The 17,916-nt window shown below is 44.4% G+C and overlaps 2 protein-coding genes across 3 annotated transcripts in view; both read left to right on the forward strand.

Moving 5' to 3' along the window:
* The window catches only part of chd8 (chromodomain helicase DNA binding protein 8), a 32,270-nt gene extending 26,052 nt beyond the window's left edge, over positions 1-6,218 (forward strand). The window contains exons 34-41 of one of the 2 annotated variants that reach the window (XM_034105156.2): positions 25-681; positions 762-868; positions 1,393-1,614; positions 2,219-2,313; positions 2,492-2,606; positions 3,388-3,489; positions 3,580-3,684; positions 5,094-6,218. In XM_034105156.2, the coding sequence (XP_033961047.1) occupies positions 25-681; positions 762-868; positions 1,393-1,614; positions 2,219-2,313; positions 2,492-2,606; positions 3,388-3,489; positions 3,580-3,684; positions 5,094-5,459 (1,769 nt within the window). In that variant the 3' untranslated portion in view covers positions 5,460-6,218. Of the gene's footprint in view, positions 1-24; positions 682-761; positions 869-1,392; positions 1,615-2,218; positions 2,315-2,491; positions 2,607-3,387; positions 3,490-3,579; positions 3,685-5,093 lie in introns of both variants that reach the window. The other variant, XM_034105155.2, reaches the window with a different exon arrangement.
* Positions 6,219-7,477: 1,259 nt separating this feature from the next.
* On the forward strand, positions 7,478-17,237 carry tox4a (TOX high mobility group box family member 4 a). The gene is made up of 9 exons (XM_034104390.2): positions 7,478-7,984; positions 8,087-8,152; positions 8,280-8,579; positions 8,674-8,919; positions 9,041-9,361; positions 10,947-11,027; positions 12,759-13,469; positions 14,386-14,528; positions 17,051-17,237. The coding sequence occupies exons 1-9, from the start codon at positions 7,886-7,888 to the stop codon at positions 17,100-17,102; spliced, it is 2,019 nt and encodes a 672-aa protein (XP_033960281.1). The 5' UTR covers positions 7,478-7,885; the 3' UTR covers positions 17,103-17,237.
* Positions 17,238-17,916: the final 679 nt, after the last annotated feature.

Raw genomic sequence — 17,916 nt, forward strand, 5'->3', positions numbered from 1 at the left:
AAGAATGTCTTCTCTCCCCCTCAGATGTAGTCGAGCATCCCCAGAATGTGGCCCCCATCACTGAGGAGCGTGCTTCCCGTACCCTTTACCGCATCAGCCTGCTGCGTCGCCTCCGTGAGCGAGTCCTGCCGCACCCGCTGCTGGCGGAGCGTCTTTCTCTGGCTCCGAACACCTCCGAGCTGCCCGCCTGGTGGAATATTCCCGAACACGACCATCAGCTGATGCTCGGGTCGTCTCTGCATGGCGTCAGCCGCACCGAGCTCTCCATCTTCCCAGACCCTCAGTTCTCCTTCAACCAGGCTCGGGATGAGTTTGTCTTGACCCAGCAGTCTGCTCCGCCTCCGCCTCAGCCCATCATGCCCATCATGCCCATCATGCCCACCATCCTGCCAAAGGTGGAGGAGGACATGCCTGTTGTGAAAGAGGAGCAGGCTGACGAGGACTCCCTGCTGCTTGGGGGAGAAATCAGTGCCGTCCTGCAGAGCACGCCCAGAAGTCATCATGATGGCAAGGAGCGAGGGCAGGGCTGGAACATCAAGAGGAGCAAGGGGAGGGTCGGGAAATCAGGAGAGAGGAAGGGGGAGGGAGGCTCGGATTCCGATTCTGACTCGGATTCAGGCTCGTCGTCTTCTGGGCGATCAGGCAGCAGCGATGAGAGTGGAGAGAGTGATGAAGAAAGAGGTAAGTTGGTATTTCACAGAAAAATGATAAATGCTTCAAGAATAAAGCAAATGTAACGGTTTCCCCTTTTCCCTTCTTAGCACGCATGAAGATGTGTGACGTGGATGGAGACAACAGTTTACTCTCTATGAGCACATCTCAGGACGGCCTTCTTCCCCCCGATCCTCTCAGAGTGGATTGGCCCAAGGTAGTTCATGTACAATTTATTATTGTATGTTTAACTTCATTCAAATCTCAAAGCATTTCTCTTGAAGGATAAACCATTGCATGTATTTAAACTATTTCAGGATTGGTAAAGCACATCACATTACATTGCATTTAGCTGACGCTTTTATCCAAAGCGACTTACAATAAGTGCGTTCGACCAAGAAGATACAAACTTGAAGAAAACAGAATCATATAAGTACATCAGGCTTCATAGAGCCAAAACATTTCAAGTGCTACTCAACTGGCTTTAGGTAAGCCAGCCCTTTATTAGTATATAAGTGCTCTGTTAGCAGTTCTATCGCTCGAAGTGGAGTCGAAAGAGATGAGTTTTCAGTCTGCGCTGGAAGGTGTGTAAGCTATCTGCTGTCCTGATTTCAATGGGACTCATTCCACCATTTTGGAGCCAGGATAGCAAACCCACGTGTTTTTGCTGATGGGAACTTGGGTTCCCCTCGCACATCTAACCTAATGTATGATTTTATTGTTGCTCTTTCTTTGCCTCAGGACCGCGTGTTGATCAACCGCCTGGACAGTTTGTGTACGCTGACGCTGAGCGGTCAGTGGCCCACGGGGCGGCGCTACCTGCCTGAGGCTCAGCTCGCCCCGAGCTCAGAGCTGGGGGGAGACGAGATGGCGTTCACGAGGTTGAACCGTAAACCTGGCGGCACAGCAGGGGCTCCCGGGGAGGAGGGTGAAGATGGGGAGTTCACCGTCAAGCTCCTTAAGGTGAGAAAACAACAACACAACCACAATCTGTCACCAGTGTGAATCTGACGGGTCTTAAAGAGTGCCTATTATGGTTATGGAGGTTTTCCCTTTCTGTAGGGTTTTAGTGCATGTAAATGGTTTGCAAAACATAAAATCCCACAGTTCCCTCGAGAGGGACTTTCTCTCACACACTCCCCTGCCTGAAACGTCTCAATTAGATTACTTTCTTTACTTCCTTAACATACTGACATGGCTACATAACATTGCTTTCATTTGCTTCTGCTCCAACCCATTGATAGACGAGCTATGGGGCAGGACATTTCTTATTGGTTGATCAATCACAACAGTGCTGACCAGCTAGCCAATCAGAGCACACTGGGTTCTGGTTTCAGACAGAGGGCGAAAACAGGTGTTGCAGCACAGGCAGTACGAGAAAAACTACCTTTTTCAACATTAAAGCATGTAAACATGTCACAGAAGAGACACACATACATTCATGAGACTGAAAATGAGATAATAGGGCACTTTAACATTTGAGCTGTAATCATGCAGCCCTGCTACAGGGTGAAGGGCGATATGGGCTCGATGGCTAATTTAGAGGTCTCTGTGTGTCCCCTGTCAGGAGGAGGGGCTGAAGCTGACCTTCTCGAAGCACGCCATGATGCCCAACGGATCAGGGGGAGAGGGCAGTGCCCGCAAGAAGCGCAAGGACCAAGACGTAAGTGTGTCAGATCGGCATGAGCTCCTCTGTAGTCCAGGAAGAGTCGGATGGGAAAACAGAAACTGCTCTGGATTTTAGTTTGATCACTTTGTTTTGGCTGTCTCTCTTTTAGTTATCAATCAATCAATCAATTAATCAATGTTTATTTATATAGCCCAATATCACAAATGTTACATTATCAGACCCAGATGGACTCAATGATCCTCTGGAGAAAACTCCTCAGCGCAGGGACCCCCCCACCTGGTTGAAGGAGAACCCAGATTATGTGGTGGAGGGAGACATGTTGGAGGTATAATTAGGGCATGCATTTTAGCTGTCATACATATAGTTGCGATTAACGATTTTATACTCCGTCTCTGTCCATTTTGGCTTTTGCCAAAAGCCATGTTAGTTTCTATGGCTACTCGTCAAATGCCATCATCAGTACAGGAGTGTCAATTCATCTTCATATCGTTTGCAGAATCAATGTTTCGACCAATTGCACAGCTGCAACTAGATTAGATCAGACTTGGTGAGTGGGCCGAGCGTATGAAATGAAAACGTGTTTTATAAATGCAACGAAAAAACCCAAGCCTTGTTGACGGTTCCTCATTCAGCTTCCAAACTGTGGCAAGGAGACAGAGGGGAGCCTTGGTTTTGCATCAAGAGATGAAGTTGGTACTCACTTTGGATTCTGTACAATAATACTTGATAACTGTACTGTAGTTTGTTAGCAAACATTTCTCTGTCCATCTTGCTTCGTTAGTAAGATATACAGAGAAATAATGAGCTGATGGAAAGAACCTGTCCAACAGAGGCGAGATTTAGACAGCCAAGCTTTTCTCCTGATATAATAACTTTCTATTTGTTGCCACTTTGTGTCTTAGGCTTTTGTTTCTTACAACTTTGCAAAATGATGGCAGTGAGCTCAATTCATGTCGTTCAGGGGATTGTGCAACGATTACAAGAGGCCTCCGTATTTTCACGAGTTGTTCAAGTGTTAAATAAATATGAGGCCCCTGATCTCAGGCGGATTGTGATACAGAAATAAAATATTGTTCAGCTATTTCATAATGTGTCTTTTTCCTCAGCTTCTTGAGAACAGGAGCAAGAGGAAGAGGAGGAGGAGGGCAGACAAAGCCCTGACAGGCAGTGAGAAGGTCAAAGTCATTAACATGCGGACAGGAAAGAAGGTGAGGCACACAGTGAGTGCTATCATACCCCTGATTTGTTAGCTGTTTGTTATCTCTTGCTAACAGACGAACATGTTTCTTCCTCTGTAGGTTGGAGCTGCTTTCTGTCCGATGCTGCAAGACCTGAAGGAATACCTGCAGGAGAACCCTGACAACGCTGTAGCAGCCGACTGGTCTGAGACCGTTCGGAGCTCTGTACGTACTAAAGATGTTATTACGAGGTTTTTACCCCGGCAGATCAGGGGTGCCCAACCTTTTTTGAACCAAGAGCTACTTTTAAAGTTGGCTGTCTGCCGAGATCTACCAGTCCAAATAGAGAGGGGGTGGGGGGGTGCTAGCGAACTGTCAACTGGGGGGGAGCCTCGCTGCGGGGAAACGGGGGACCTCTGTCGGTGCAACTTCAATGATGCCTTTTAAAAACATAAAAAATGATGGGCGGTGACGGCCGTCAGCGAATCGAGCCGGCCCTTGGCGACCGGCTGTTCTGTGATTCTCCAGATCTCATCCCTTAAAATTCACAACTTATTATGAATTAAACATTCACAAACTTATAATGATGTATTCACATGATTAACTCTGTTACATATGCACGCAACGAACAAAAGAGCGTAGGGCAGAATTAGGAGGGAATTCCGTCTCGTAGCGTTTGTGCACTGTTTTTAAATGCTGCTCCGAAATTACCCTTCTTCGATAAAGCCACGCTCGCATTGCAGACGAGACAGATGGACTTTCAATTGGAATAAACAAAAAAATAATCATCCTCCCACTCGGAGTGAAAATGATATATTTTGGGCTTTTTTGCTTCTGCCATTGCGGTCTTGTGCGGTTTGTCTCTCCTGTTGACACGGACAACGTCAGCTAACTAGCGCCCACCAGCCACGCCCCGACACATGGGGTCACGCCAATTACAAAGATTTGATGCGTTCAAGTGCATTATTCTGGCACAGGAAGATTATGTTACAGGACATTAACGATAAAACAGAATATTGTTGTTCTATTTTTAGACACATCTCGCGATCGACTGCTCTAGATGAAAATGTGGTTAAAAATAATGTTGCACACCCAATATGTTTCCATACAGACAAACTAAAGCAGCTGTCACTCATGACACGTGTTCAGGTCTCACTTCAAAATACTTTGAGTAAAGTCCTTTGTTTACTTCTGTAACAAAGTGACATCAATATGTAACACTCCCGCTTCTATTGGCTAGCAACACATTGTACGTGATAGGCTTAGTGGCGGGACATTTCTAAGTGGTTGACTTATCACAACAAAGCCAGTCGGCTGACCAATCAGAGAAGACTAGGCTCTGGTTTCAGACAGAGGGTGAAAAGCATATGAGAAAAAATAAAGAGCTTTTTGAACATTAAAGCATGGAAACATGTCACAGTAGAGGCACAAAATATGAACCTGAAAATGAGCATCAAAAGGCTACGTTACGGCTTTTTACGAGATTACATTTTCATCTTTAACCACTTGGCCAGTGTATCCACATTATCAATAATCATTTATCATATCGAGGTATCTGATGAAATCCCACCCTCCTAACTGTTTCTTCATTATAGACTTTGCGGTGTTTCTGACAATATCTCTTCTTCCCACAGGGCTTCCTGCCCGAGACCTTCTTCCACCGACTGCTGAGCGAGCACTCGGAGCTCCCGAAGAAAAGCCGACGCCGCCACCATCACCATCACCACCACCTTCACCACACTCCAGAGCCCACCACCGAAGACCCCAACCTGGACGGGGTTGAAGAGGAGACCCTGGTGTCAGACGGAGCCTACATGATGGACGAGGAGGACCTGGAGACCTCCCACCACTTCCTCACCAGTCCAGACTTTGACGTTAAAATGGAGGGCGGCGACAGCCTTTCCCAAGGCGACTACGACAGCTCCGATCAAGAGGCGCTATTGGACGATGTCATCATAGCACAGAAGGACTCCGACTCCTCATCAAGCTCAGAGGATTGACTGAACGCCCCTTCCCGCACACATCGGACGTAGTCCCCTTCTCAACAATGAATCATGTTATTCCTCGTCGTTTATATTTACCATATTATGTTTCAAATTACAGATGAATGTTTTTTTTTCGTTGCTACTTTTATTCATTATTTTATATAGAGATTTTTTTCCATGAAAGGAGCAGGTTTGCACCCATCTGTTTTCTTTTTTCGTCATCACAGTTGTGTTCCATCTTTCTCTCCTTGCTCCTCCTCTCTGACCTCTGACATAATGGCAAAAAGCTGAGCTTATTTCAGGACTCGTCATTCTCCTCCTCTTCCTGTCCCATGACATTCCCAGCCATGACCAAAAGGGGACCCCTGCTGTACAGATGCCCTTTTCTTATCAAATAACCTCAATGCTGGTCCTCTAAGCGCAACATGCAACTGGATGTGTACTGAGCAGAAGCGCGGATCCAGGTCCCACAACCCCCCTCCCCCCCCAACCACCACCACCAATCTTGTTTGGTCATAGCTACTGTCCTGACAAGACTGTGAACTAAAAGGGGATCCAGTGCGTGGGTGTACTGTTAATGTTTTCACTCTGTGGGAGGGGGAGGGGGGGGAAGTGGTGTATTAGTTACTGAAGCAGTGCTAGGAGGATGGGTGTATTGTACAATGTAGAGCTGACCAGTTGTGTACTGTGGTACAAAGATGACGGCAGTGAGTTACTATTCTTGTTATGATCTGAGTGTATCTGTGAAAGGAATAACAGCAATCTACAGTGAAAGCAGGTTTGTGTGTTTTATTGTAACTTTCATCAAGCCGAAGCAATATAATATATATGTTGTGTCTTTTTCACAGCAGGGGATACTACATAGGAGCTACACTGATTTCCATTCATTTTGAACTACAATTTCTTAATGCCAGTTATGTCCAAAAAACCAACATGTTTTGAGACCAATGAAGTATCTGATGGTAGTAGATATGAACCGCTTAAAGTTCGCTAATATATACATTTAATTACATGTTCTACATCTATTGATTTTCCTGGAAGTGGCTGAGATGTTATTGAGTTCTTCCACTATATTCAAAATATAACTAATCCCTTACTAAACTTGCTTTCCAACAGTAAATATATTATATTAAATACATGTGATAAAGGTTATTTAAAGGTCAACAAATGTACAAAAACCAACCCAAATGTGATTGTAGCAATTCAATTGGGGTGAAGTCAAGGGATTAAGTGAAATATTTCACAGGTAGATCACAATATTACATGTTGACAATAAGAACCAATGCATCTTTCACCCATTCAAACATGCCATTAGATGGCTGCAGAAGGTAAGGATCTGGATCTGGATTAATACTGAGCAGAACCCAGAGGTATCACGCTCAGTGGGGGATGGATGATCCCCGCTAAATGTCTCTTAAAATTTGCCGGAAGCACTCCACGGTTTCTGCGATGACAGCTTCTTAGGAAAATAAATAATAAACTAATCTTATTCAAGGCAAGTTTTGTAATTGTATATTTACATACCTATTTTACAGACCCTTACAGGTTTGTTATGTACTTTTTAAGTAACATGTTACTTGTCTTTATATGCAAATCAATAATATTTGCTTTGATAATTACATGTACTTTACTTGAAATTAATCATAGATTTATGCAGGCCTAAATTAACGAACACAAATGTAACAGCATGGCTGCTGTATGCAAACAAAAAACGAAATGTACTATGTGAAAATAATCACAATTTTTTTTCCTGCTATTTGACCCTTAGGGGCCTCCGTAGTTTCATTGTGTACTTCAAATGTAAATTGAAATAAATCTTTTATTTCGAATTCTACTGATTAACAAAACGTTAAAATAAGAAACACGGTTGTGAAAACAGTTGAAGCTTTTTGCTTAATAATACTGGTTGTTTGCGGCTTAACAAGTTACATAGGTGACACAAAGCAAATATTTAAGGTAATTTACGGTTAACTCTAGTGTTTCATGAGTTTGATGAGGCAATCGCAATATTTCCCACAGACCATGAACCCGACACTAGCTACTAGGACATGGTAGTAGCATCACACCAGCATATGAATGGGCATGTGTTGGGCCCCCATACTGTATAAAACAGGCTGGGTCTCCTGTAAACTTTGCTCCCCGGGGGGCTAAAACGTATATTTGCTACTATATGGATTACTTGCCTTCCATCAGCCTCGAAATACTGAAATGTCCCAGTTCTGCCAAGGGCTTCGAAGCTAAGCTAGTTTAGCATCATCTCATCCACCGTAACGTTATGCAAACCGGGAGGGATTAGCTAGCTAGCCGCTAACTCCAGCTAGCGGTTTTAGTTAATGTTGGAACATTCGACTTGAATGAGTAGGGGGTTAAGAAGTTCAGTTTGTCAAACAAGTATACAACGTGTGCGATAGTTTATTTACATGTAAGTAAATCCTCTCAAAATGGACCTGAATTTTTATTCTCTTCCGGATGGTTGTGCTCAAAATGATTCGGAGTTTCTGGATACACAAGCATATGCCGGATACTCTGAGGAAAACAAGGTAACCCAATGTAAACAAGTATTCATCTCAAATTGACAGCTATAACTTGTATTCATGTCGAAGATGTACATGACTTAGTTTCATGCTAACGGTTTGTTTCAGTTTCCAGAAGGCGGCGACACTTATCTCACCATCAGTGGAGCGGGTCACCCTTTCTTGTCTGCCGAGGTGAGGGAGTTTATTCAAGAATGCATGAAAGCATGTTAGTGCAGTGTAACCATCTTCACTGTGTTTATCTTTACATGTGTTTTAGTTGAAAACTCAATATGTGCTCTGTGTCTTTCCCCACATACAGCAAACATTCCATACTCCCAGTCTCGGTGATGAAGTGTTTGAGATTCCCCCCATCTCCCTGGATCCGGACCCCCGTCTGAGGATCAATGATGGAGTTTCTCACTATGAGATGACAGATGGGTCAGACGGCACCGTTGGGCCTCCAGGATCCCGGAGCCTTGTCAGCAACCTGGTGGTGGCAGCCAATGACCCTTCCTTCGCTTCCACTTATGTGAACTCAGGGTCTCAAGGCCTGGAGCAGCTGAACCTTGTGGCAATGGGCCAGGGCGGAGGGGGGGCCCTGCTAAGCTCCTCTGCTCTGGTGAGCGCTCTACCCGTGGACCCTCGAACAGATATCCATAAGTGGTTTATATTTGCAAATGTTTTCATCTTTTTGTGTTCTCATCCCCCTGCAGGAACTTGGGAGTTCCAGCGGTTCACATTTCAGCAGTTCATCCCCCATGACCATTGATGTCCAACTCGGGGACATCAGCCATGGTCTTTTGGGAAGCAGCCAGTTGAGCACCATTAACCCGGCGGAGCTGGCACTGGGTCTCGGGGGGGACGGCATCGGGCATCTTTCAGACACACTGGACCAGACGCTCTGTGCAACACCATCCCCAGCCGGCTCGCTGCAGGATGAGGACATGGATGACTTCAAGGTGAGGGCTTTACCTGCCTATGTTAATGTTTACTTCTTTTTCACATTTTGAATTTGACGTTTAAGAGCCTACAGCGAATACCTACTTTCCCCTCTCTTCCATTTTCCCTCTCCTTCCTCAGAGGAGTGTGCTTGTAGACTCCCCCCTGTATCTCTCCTCCCTCGCCCACATGTCCTCCCACCCTGCTCTCACGTCTTCAGTGGCTCCAGCAGCGGGCAGGAGGGGCGGTGGGAAGCCGGCCTCAATGTCTGCGGCGCTGGGTGCTAAGAAAGGACGGAAGAAGAAAGACCCGAATGAACCACAGAAGCCCGTGTCAGCGTACGCCCTGTTCTTCAGAGACACACAGGCAGCCATTAAAGGCCAGAACCCCAACGCCTCCTTTGGGGAGGTGTCAAAGATTGTGGCCTCCATGTGGGACAGCCTGGCTGAGGAACAGAAACAGGTATAGGAACACATATTTATATACACAACATACGTTTAAAGGAATGGTCCACTCATTAGATAATTAATCAAAACTTCAGTATTTAGTGAAACGTTATGTTTAAACCATACCCTGAAGAAATCAGCGATATTCCCCGGTAAATAATGATTTTATAGCTCTTTTTTATCAAGACCTGTATATTCCGTCTGGCCGCCGCCATGTTTGCCATTTTCAGTAGTCACGTGATGGTCGTGACGTCATCCATGCGTTCACTTTGTCAACACACGGAAACATGGCTGAATATTTGAGTTCGGACTCGTCAGCAGAGGAAGACGTTTTGATGTTTTATCAGTATGACAATACGACACCCTCTGTCCTAAGACCCTCACATCGTACAAGGAAAAACTTCCGAAGAAAACCCACAGTTTAAAGGGAACATGGGAGAAACCTCAGGGAGAGCAGCAGAGGAGGGATCCCTCTCCCAGGACGGACAGACGTGCAATAGATGCCGTGTGTAAATTGAAAAGATAATACATTTGCAACATAGGTAGTCCAAATGTTTGGAAATGCATGTGTGTATAATGGGAAGATGATATAAGATACTATATGTATGCATGTAGTACCACCCTTGCTAGCGATTCCCTCTCTAGTTTAGCATACTCAGCTTCGTTGTCCCTGGCCATAGAATCACGATTTTATGGGGCCGGAAAAAACTGGGGGGAAATACACACTAGCCGGTCCTACGCTATATGGAAAGGCCACCAAAAACTGTCCTGGCCTGGACGCTAAAGGATGTTAAAACGGGTCTAGCCGCTGCAATGGAAATGCGCTATAACATACCTTATTCTTACTCCGAGCACTACTTCTGCTCCTCCGTCGCTTCACACTTGCAGAGGGCGATTTCTCAACTGGCCGAACTGGTGTCCTGGTCGGTGATGACACCAGAAAGACCGATGGTACTGCATCTCCATTAAGTAATGGTTGTTCTTTAAATCCCATGTTATGTTTGATCATACTCTCAGAGTAGTCGTCCGGAAATGTGAAATGTTCGCTGCATACATGAGCCTGTAAATCTCTCGGTTCGGGCCGGCCACATTTCGCTAGCCACTGCCTCCGAATGTACTTCTTATGCTTACCTTTTGGCAACAGATGGAACCGAGCATTCCGTGGATTGTTCCTATCAGAATTGTGGCAATATTTCGCGATACAGTGAGGCATATTTGAAGAGAGAAACTACAGTAAATAACATGGAGATCAACGTGTCTTCGAAAACCAAACGCATGGATTACGTCACGTCCGGAAAATGGCGGCGCCCACAGTGTTGATGTTATTTTGGTATATAATCAGTTTAAAATCACTGATAATGTCATCGGATTAAAAAAAAAAAAAAGAGAGAGAGACTGGCAGAGACTGGTCTGTTTTATCGGATGATAATTTTTAAAAAATGAGTGTCATGAGCGGATTAAAAAAAAAAAAAAGAGAGAGACTGGCAGAGACTGGTCTGTTTTATCGGATGATAATTTTTAAAAAATGAGTGTCATGAGCATACCATTCCTTTTAATTGGAGAGAAATATGATTTATAATGGTGGTACTTGTCTCCACTAGGTGTATAAGAGAAAGACTGATGCAGCCAAGAAGGAGTATTTGAAAGCCTTGGCAGCGTATAAAGCCAACCAGCTCACACAGGTAAGATCATGTCAAATTTGACTTGTATAAGATAATAAGAAATAAGAAATATAACACATTTGTCTCAGGGGTGATACAGTGTGTACAGAAACCCCACAATGAATGGGGGGGAAATGTTTTAAAGAGCAACAGAGAAATCCCTCCCCCAGGATTGACAGATGTGCAATTGGTGTTGTGGGTAGGGATGTCCCGATCACCTTTTTTTGCTTCCGATCTTTTGAAAATCACGTGATCGGCTCCGATCCCCGATCACGTGATCGGATCGGGACATCTCTAGTTGTTGGTATACCTTAAAAAAGAGAATACATTTACAACATAGACAATCCAAATTACAAAAAGTATAATGTGAATGTAAAATAACTAAATTCGATCCAAGAGGATGTCAACAATCTTCCAGAGGCCTGTACTACGAATCCAGTTCAACATACCCTGGATAGGTTTGAGTTATCTGCCTTAACTAACCCAAAACAAACGCGCTCTCGCTAAGCGGTCCGTCGACGCTGGTTTATCAACTCGGTAACTCAAGCCAGGGTTTCTCTGTCCGGCTGAGTGCGCGTTCACATGAAAGGGGCGGGGTTAGCAACATTTGACCAATCACAAACATGGACAAGCGTACTGACAGCGCAGCGTCATACTTCCTGAATGAAAAGTCAACTATAATATTAGACATATGAAGACGTTAAACTTTAAACATCCATGACTTAAACACTTTATCCAGGATCAAAGCCACTGAGCTGCTGAGCTGCACCTGCAAGGTGAACACAGCTGGGAACAGAACAAGTGTTTGAATGCGTACATTAACAGGTTTATCATATCACTGCGCGTCTAAAACACGAGTGGATCTGACTTTAATTACATTTGTCTCGAGTGTTTCGTCAACTTAATGTGTTGCTTAAAATAATACTTCTGCATACAGTATGTGACACTGTATGTGACGCTGTGAGTGTTGCACGGCCAGATACGGCTCAGCTGACTCAGATCAGGAAATATATACATTATGAAGTGATATGCCGCGGACTGTACGTAATGTTACTCTGATCCGGTTACTTATGTTGTGGCTTTATTAACGCTAATGTTATAATAGTCAGATTGCTCTGAAGATGAAGGTGGTATTCTATTAATGTTCACGTTCACACATTTTTGCCGGCCGTCTTTCCTGCAACGGCAGTTTAAACTGTATTTCCTTTCTCCTGTAATATGACTTGATCGCTTTAAACTCTGCACACTGAGCTCTGATTGGTCAGCAGCTCACTCAAAATGATCTTGTCTGTCATCACAGCTGGAAGTGAACTTTGGAAGTAACATAAAAAGACAGACAGTCAACACAACAATCTACCAGAAGTATTACGTTACATCTTGATACGGTGTAATTATTAAAATATATATGTGTTTTTTTAAAGAATGTTTTGGGCATCCAGTACCTTTTTATTTTAGCGACATTGATAAGGGGAGAGACAGAGGGGGAGACACGCAGCAAATGGTCCTAGGCTGGATTCAAACCTTGGGTCCACCGCATGGGGACCAAGCCCCAAAACATGGGCCGCCAGGTCTACCAACTGAGCTATACGGCCATAATTATTCTTATTTCATAATGTTCTTAAAACTAAAGATGTTGGTAAATCATTTGGTAATGAGCTCCATAGTTTAATCCCAACTACGGCATTAAAGACGTTTGTAAAATAAAATGTCCTTCTTTAAAGCAATAGCAACACTTATTTTTCTTCCCCACAGCCCGCCACTGAGGAGATGGACACTGCCCCTCTCCCTCCTCCCCCTGTGTCCCACCCGCCCCCTGCAGCCCTTCCTTACACCGGTCACCATGCCAACCGCCAGATTGCCACCAGCCTGGAGGAGAACACCATCACCAACATCTGCGCCTCCAACATCATCCTGGACGTCCCAGAGAGGGCCACGCGTTCCCGCACGGGGGCCAACAAGTCCCCGGCTCCAGCAGCTGCACCCCCCCACACCCAGACTGTCACTAAGATCATCATCCCCAAGCACCTGCTGCAGGCGGGGGGGCAGGTGGTGACCATGTTGCCCGGGGTGGTCCGCTCTCTGCACCCCTCCCTGGTGGTGGCGGGGGCTTCTCGTCAGCCGCCCCCGCTGCAGCAGATGCAGAACGCGCCGCCCCCGCCCCGGCTCCAGCAAATGGCCCCCGCTCCTCCACCGTTACAGGCCAAGCCGCAGGGGGGGAACTCCTCGGCCGGCTTCCCTGTGAGCGTGGCGGCTACGTCTCCCCCTCCACTCCAGATTAAAATAGTTCCCTCGTCCTTGCAGGGCAAAGAGACCCTGCCCATTATGATCCCCAACACAATGGCCGTGTCCTCCACCCCCACTACCTCCGCCCAGGCTGCGGTGGTCTCGCTGCAGGTGAACTCTGCTGACACGTCGGGCAGTGCGGACGACGACGAGGTCACAGAGGTGCTGCACTCAGATGAGGTAAATGATCTGTTGGCATGCTTTATGTGTGAGGCTTGTTTATCCAAAAGTAACTCTTTGATTTGATTGGCTGTTTCACAATTTTCGATTTTCCGTTCTTTGAAGCTAGCTTATTAAATCCATAAATACATTTACTATAGCACATTTCATACAGTTCAAAGTGCTTCAAAGCTGACTGAAAAGCCACAAAATAAGAAGAAAATAATATCATTTGAAACCAAAAAGCTATAATAAACAGTTATGGTAGTAAAACCGCATGAAATAATAAAAAAAATACATATAATAGATTTATAAAACTGAAATAATCAAATGATGGAATAATAATAATACCTTTTTTAGCAGCACACTGTTGTGGCAGCATAATCTTTATTTTTAAGAAGTGCTGGATATTATTCAGGTTCCACCGGGTCAAAGTTGTTGAAATGTTGGCCATGTTCTGCCTCAAGTCAGAAAATGTTTGATCCCTTTTCAATTCTGCTGCAACTATAATGTTAGTTTTAAATCTGAGTGGATATTAATAACTTGTTTGTTTTTTCAAAACAACAACAACAACAACCTGTTTTAACATCAAATGAAAAATAAATGTGGTGAATTGATTCTTCTTTGATTGAAATACATTCCAAAAGTATCTAAAAAGGGTTAATACTTACAGAGCAGTGTTTCCCACTAAGTACATAGAATACTCCATTATATATAACCAATAGGTTTAAGATTCAATTATTTATAAAGCAAAGCATTATTCTCAATAAATTGTTAGAAATGTAACCTCTTAAAATTTTCCCCGTAGTGCACCAGGAACAAAACAAAAAAATTGAAGAAGTTACACAGAATAATCTGCGATGCGATGATCCCAAATCAGTGTACAGAAACACAGTACTGTAGCCATGCTGATGCTGCTCTCCCAACCGCTTTCCAGGAGGACATGGAGGTGAATGGGTCCAGCGATGTGGCGGCTGTGGGGAGTGTGTGTGTGAGGACGGGCTGCAGCAACCCCGCGGTGGAGAGCGACGACTGGGACAAGGAATACTGCAGCAACGAATGTGTGGCCACTCACTGCAGGTTTGTACACGTCTATAAACATGCTTTTAATTTAGCTTTCAGCACAGACACTCCTGAACAAAATCTTAAGACCAGGGGCAAATTACAAGAATTTGCATTTCGCACTGGTGGATCATGACCAGGTTGTCAGTAGAGCTTCAAAATGCAAAAAGAAGAAACAGGAACAAGAGACCAAAAATAGAGACTCTGCAATTTAATGAAAACTGCAATTAAACTGAAACAGGCTGTTCATCGGTCGATCAAAAGTTTAAGACCATAGCCTTATTTAAAAAGTCAAAATCTGCGCAAAAATGTCATGTAATTTTCACTCAGGTTTTTACTCTGTCATGACCTCCTGATGGCGAAGGCAAAAAGGCTTTCTATCTTTGAGCGTGGCAGGATTGTTGAGCTGCACAAGCAAGGCTATCGTAACTAGGGATGGGTATCGTTAAGATTCTAACGGTACTACTGCTTTATCGATAACGCTTATCAATCCGGTCCTTTAACGGTACTCTTATCGGTTGTTTTAATAAATAAAAAGGTAAATTAAACAAATTGTAAATAATGTGAACTTATAGAACTGTAAAAAACAAGTATTTTCTGCAGTAACACAGTGGTACAGAGCAACACAGAGGGGCATACAGGCATGCTGCAAAAGGCCTAACAGTCCTTCTGGAGGAAGATTAAGGAAACATAACATACCTGACGTGGAAAAGTTACTCATGGACGGGGCTACAGAGCTGCTAGAAAGACGGTCGAACCCGGTGCATTTCTCCGTCTGAATGTGGAGCACTTTAGCAAGATGTTTCGACAAATTGCTCGTCTTGCCGCCCTTACATGCTAAACTCTTATTGCACTTTAGGCAACGAGCATTGTCCACATCGAGACGGGTAAAGTTTAACCACACCTTGGAGCGCTTAGTTCTCTCTGCCGTGTGTGTGTGTGTGTGTGTGTGTGTGTGTGTGTGTGTGTGTGTGTGTGTGTGTGTGTGTGTGTGTGTGTGTGTGTGTGTGGTGTGTGTGTGTGTGTGTGTGTGTGTGTGTGTGTGTGTGTGTGTGTGTGTGTGTGTGTGTGTGTGTGTGTGTGTGTGTGTGTGTTGTGTGTGTGTGTGTGTGTGTGTAAACTGCCCCGCCCCCTCCCACACAGACGGGGGAGAGAGATCTCTCGTCTGGATTGGAAAGATCGAAAATACTAAAAATAATCATAGACGCATTTTGCAGTCTTTCTGCGTATTAGAAACGGAGTTGGCGAAACTAAAACTGCAATATAATGTTTGTGTAGCAATAATATATACGATATATATTTTTTAAATGTCTCCAGTACCGATAAAAAGACCGATAACGTTGGAGCTTAACGGTACCACTGTCTTTAATAATTCAGCCCCGGGACCCCTTTCATACCGGGGCTCGGTACCCATCCCTATGCGCTGTTGCTGCCGAGTTTGGACGCAGTAAGACCGTAATTTTACATTTCTTAAAAGAAGAGGGTTACGGCCCAAAAAAGTCAAGCAATAGACCCAAAACAAATTAACCTGCGCTGAGCCGGAGGATCCTACGGGCTGTACGTAAAGACACAGGCCAATCCTCGACCCAAATGAAGGCCATTATGGATGCTGACTGCAGCCCAATAACCATGAGATGGCGTCTGCGAGAGAAGGGCTTAAAGAACAAAAAACGTCTTCGAAGGCCACGTCTCTTCCCACGCCACAAACTTGCCCGTCTGGACTTTGCATGGGTGCACCAAACATGGGACATTGAAAGGTGGAAGAATGTTTTATTCTCTGACCTGGATGGTCCGGATGGCTTCCAACGTTACTGGCATGACAAGGAGATCCCACTGGAGATGTTGTCTACGCGGCACAGTGGAGGCTGCATCATGATCTGGGGTGCTTTTTCCTTCAATGGCACAATGGAGCTTCAGGGTGTGAAGGGGCGTCAAACAGCAGCTGGCTATGTGGAGAGGTGCAGCGGGCGTCCCTCTTGACTGAGGGCCTAGTTTGTGATGACTGGGTCTTTCAACAGGACAGCGCTGCAGATCACAACGCCTGCCTGATGAAGGACTTCTTCCAGGTGAATAACGTCGCTCTTTTGGACCATCCTTGGTGTTCCCCTAATCTAAATCCCATTGAGAACGTTTGGGGATGGATGGAAGGGAAAAACGGAGGCAGGTTCCAGACCGTGGATGCCCTTTGTGAAGCCATCCTCTCCACATGGAGCAATGTTCCCACCAGCCTCCAGGAAACACTCACATCGAAACACATTTTTGAAGTTATCAACAACACAACAACAACAACAACAGTGGGGGCTCCTCACTACTCAGTTAATTTTTGACACTTTAAGTTCTGTTTTTTATGGTCTTAGACTTTTGAGTTTAAATTGCCTGCTCTCTATTCTTTTTGCATTTTGAAGCTCTACTTACAACCTAGTTACGATCCATCAGTGCGAAAAGAGAAGTCTTGTCATTTTTCCCGCGGTCCTCAAGATTTTGTTCAGAAGTCTATAAAAGAAAAACCTTTTCTAAAATGTATTTTTTCTGTTTTTCAGAAACATATTCAGGGCGTGGTGCTCATTCCGGAATCAGGCCATGGTGAAATAGAGAGCAGCTGCTGCACATCATCAAAACAAAACAGGACACGTGTTAACAGTTGAAAGACGACTGCAGTACCAATGCAGCACAGAAACATGCATTTCTCTGATTTCTACTACAAGTCTGGACCGTTACAGTAGATGCTACAAACAAGGATCAATATTAATATTTTGAAATATGTAGTGTTAGTTTGATTATGTGTACCAGCTGTTAGTTAGACGTCAAGGCAGCTAAAGAAAGATCACAATAAATTATCAAAGTTAGTCTGGTATTCTCTTAGTTTTTTTTTCAAATGAAGGCCATACCAGTCATTTTATACTTGTTTATTGTAAGACATTGGACCACCATTTCAACCTTTTCCCAGCAGTTTAAGACGTGATTGTGCAGTTCTCACTGATTTGAAATGTTGTCTTATGTCTCTGAACTAACAATTCTGTCTTTACTACATGCTAAGGAAAAACATGTTCCAATGTGGTTAGGACTGAAACAGTGGCCTTTTTGGTTTGATGCTGCCTTTCCCTTTTTTTGTAAAACATTATCTTCATTGTTGTTAAAAAATGCTCGACTTAAATGTTTTCTTAATAAAACGGCAGGTGTGCTCAAATGAGTGCTCTCTCTCTTGACTTCGTTTTTTTAAAGCTGTGTTCTGTAGTACTTAAAACAGGACTTTACTCAAAGGAAATTAGATTTGATCAAGCCAAAGCCAGAGTTGTAAACGAGGCACAATTAAGGCAGCCAGAAATCAAAAAGTGAATCTTCAAATATTGAAGCAACTTAGCCATTACAGAAACGATCCAGACCAGCCTCAAATCGGATCATTTTA

This window comes from Pseudochaenichthys georgianus, chromosome 17, assembly GCF_902827115.2.
Source record: "Pseudochaenichthys georgianus chromosome 17, fPseGeo1.2, whole genome shotgun sequence".
Taxonomy (NCBI): domain Eukaryota; kingdom Metazoa; phylum Chordata; class Actinopteri; order Perciformes; family Channichthyidae; genus Pseudochaenichthys; species Pseudochaenichthys georgianus.

Coding starts and splice junctions, on each gene's coding strand:
- tox4a (XM_034104390.2), top strand. CDS start 7,886: ATGGACCTGAATTTTTATTCTCTTCCGGATGGTTGTGCTCAAAATGAT. Junction 7,985..8,086: donor GATACTCTGAGGAAAACAAG/GTAACCCAATGT, acceptor GGTTTGTTTCAG/TTTCCAGAAGGCGGCGACAC. Junction 14,529..17,050: donor TGTGTGGCCACTCACTGCAG/GTTTGTACACGT, acceptor TCTGTTTTTCAG/AAACATATTCAGGGCGTGGT.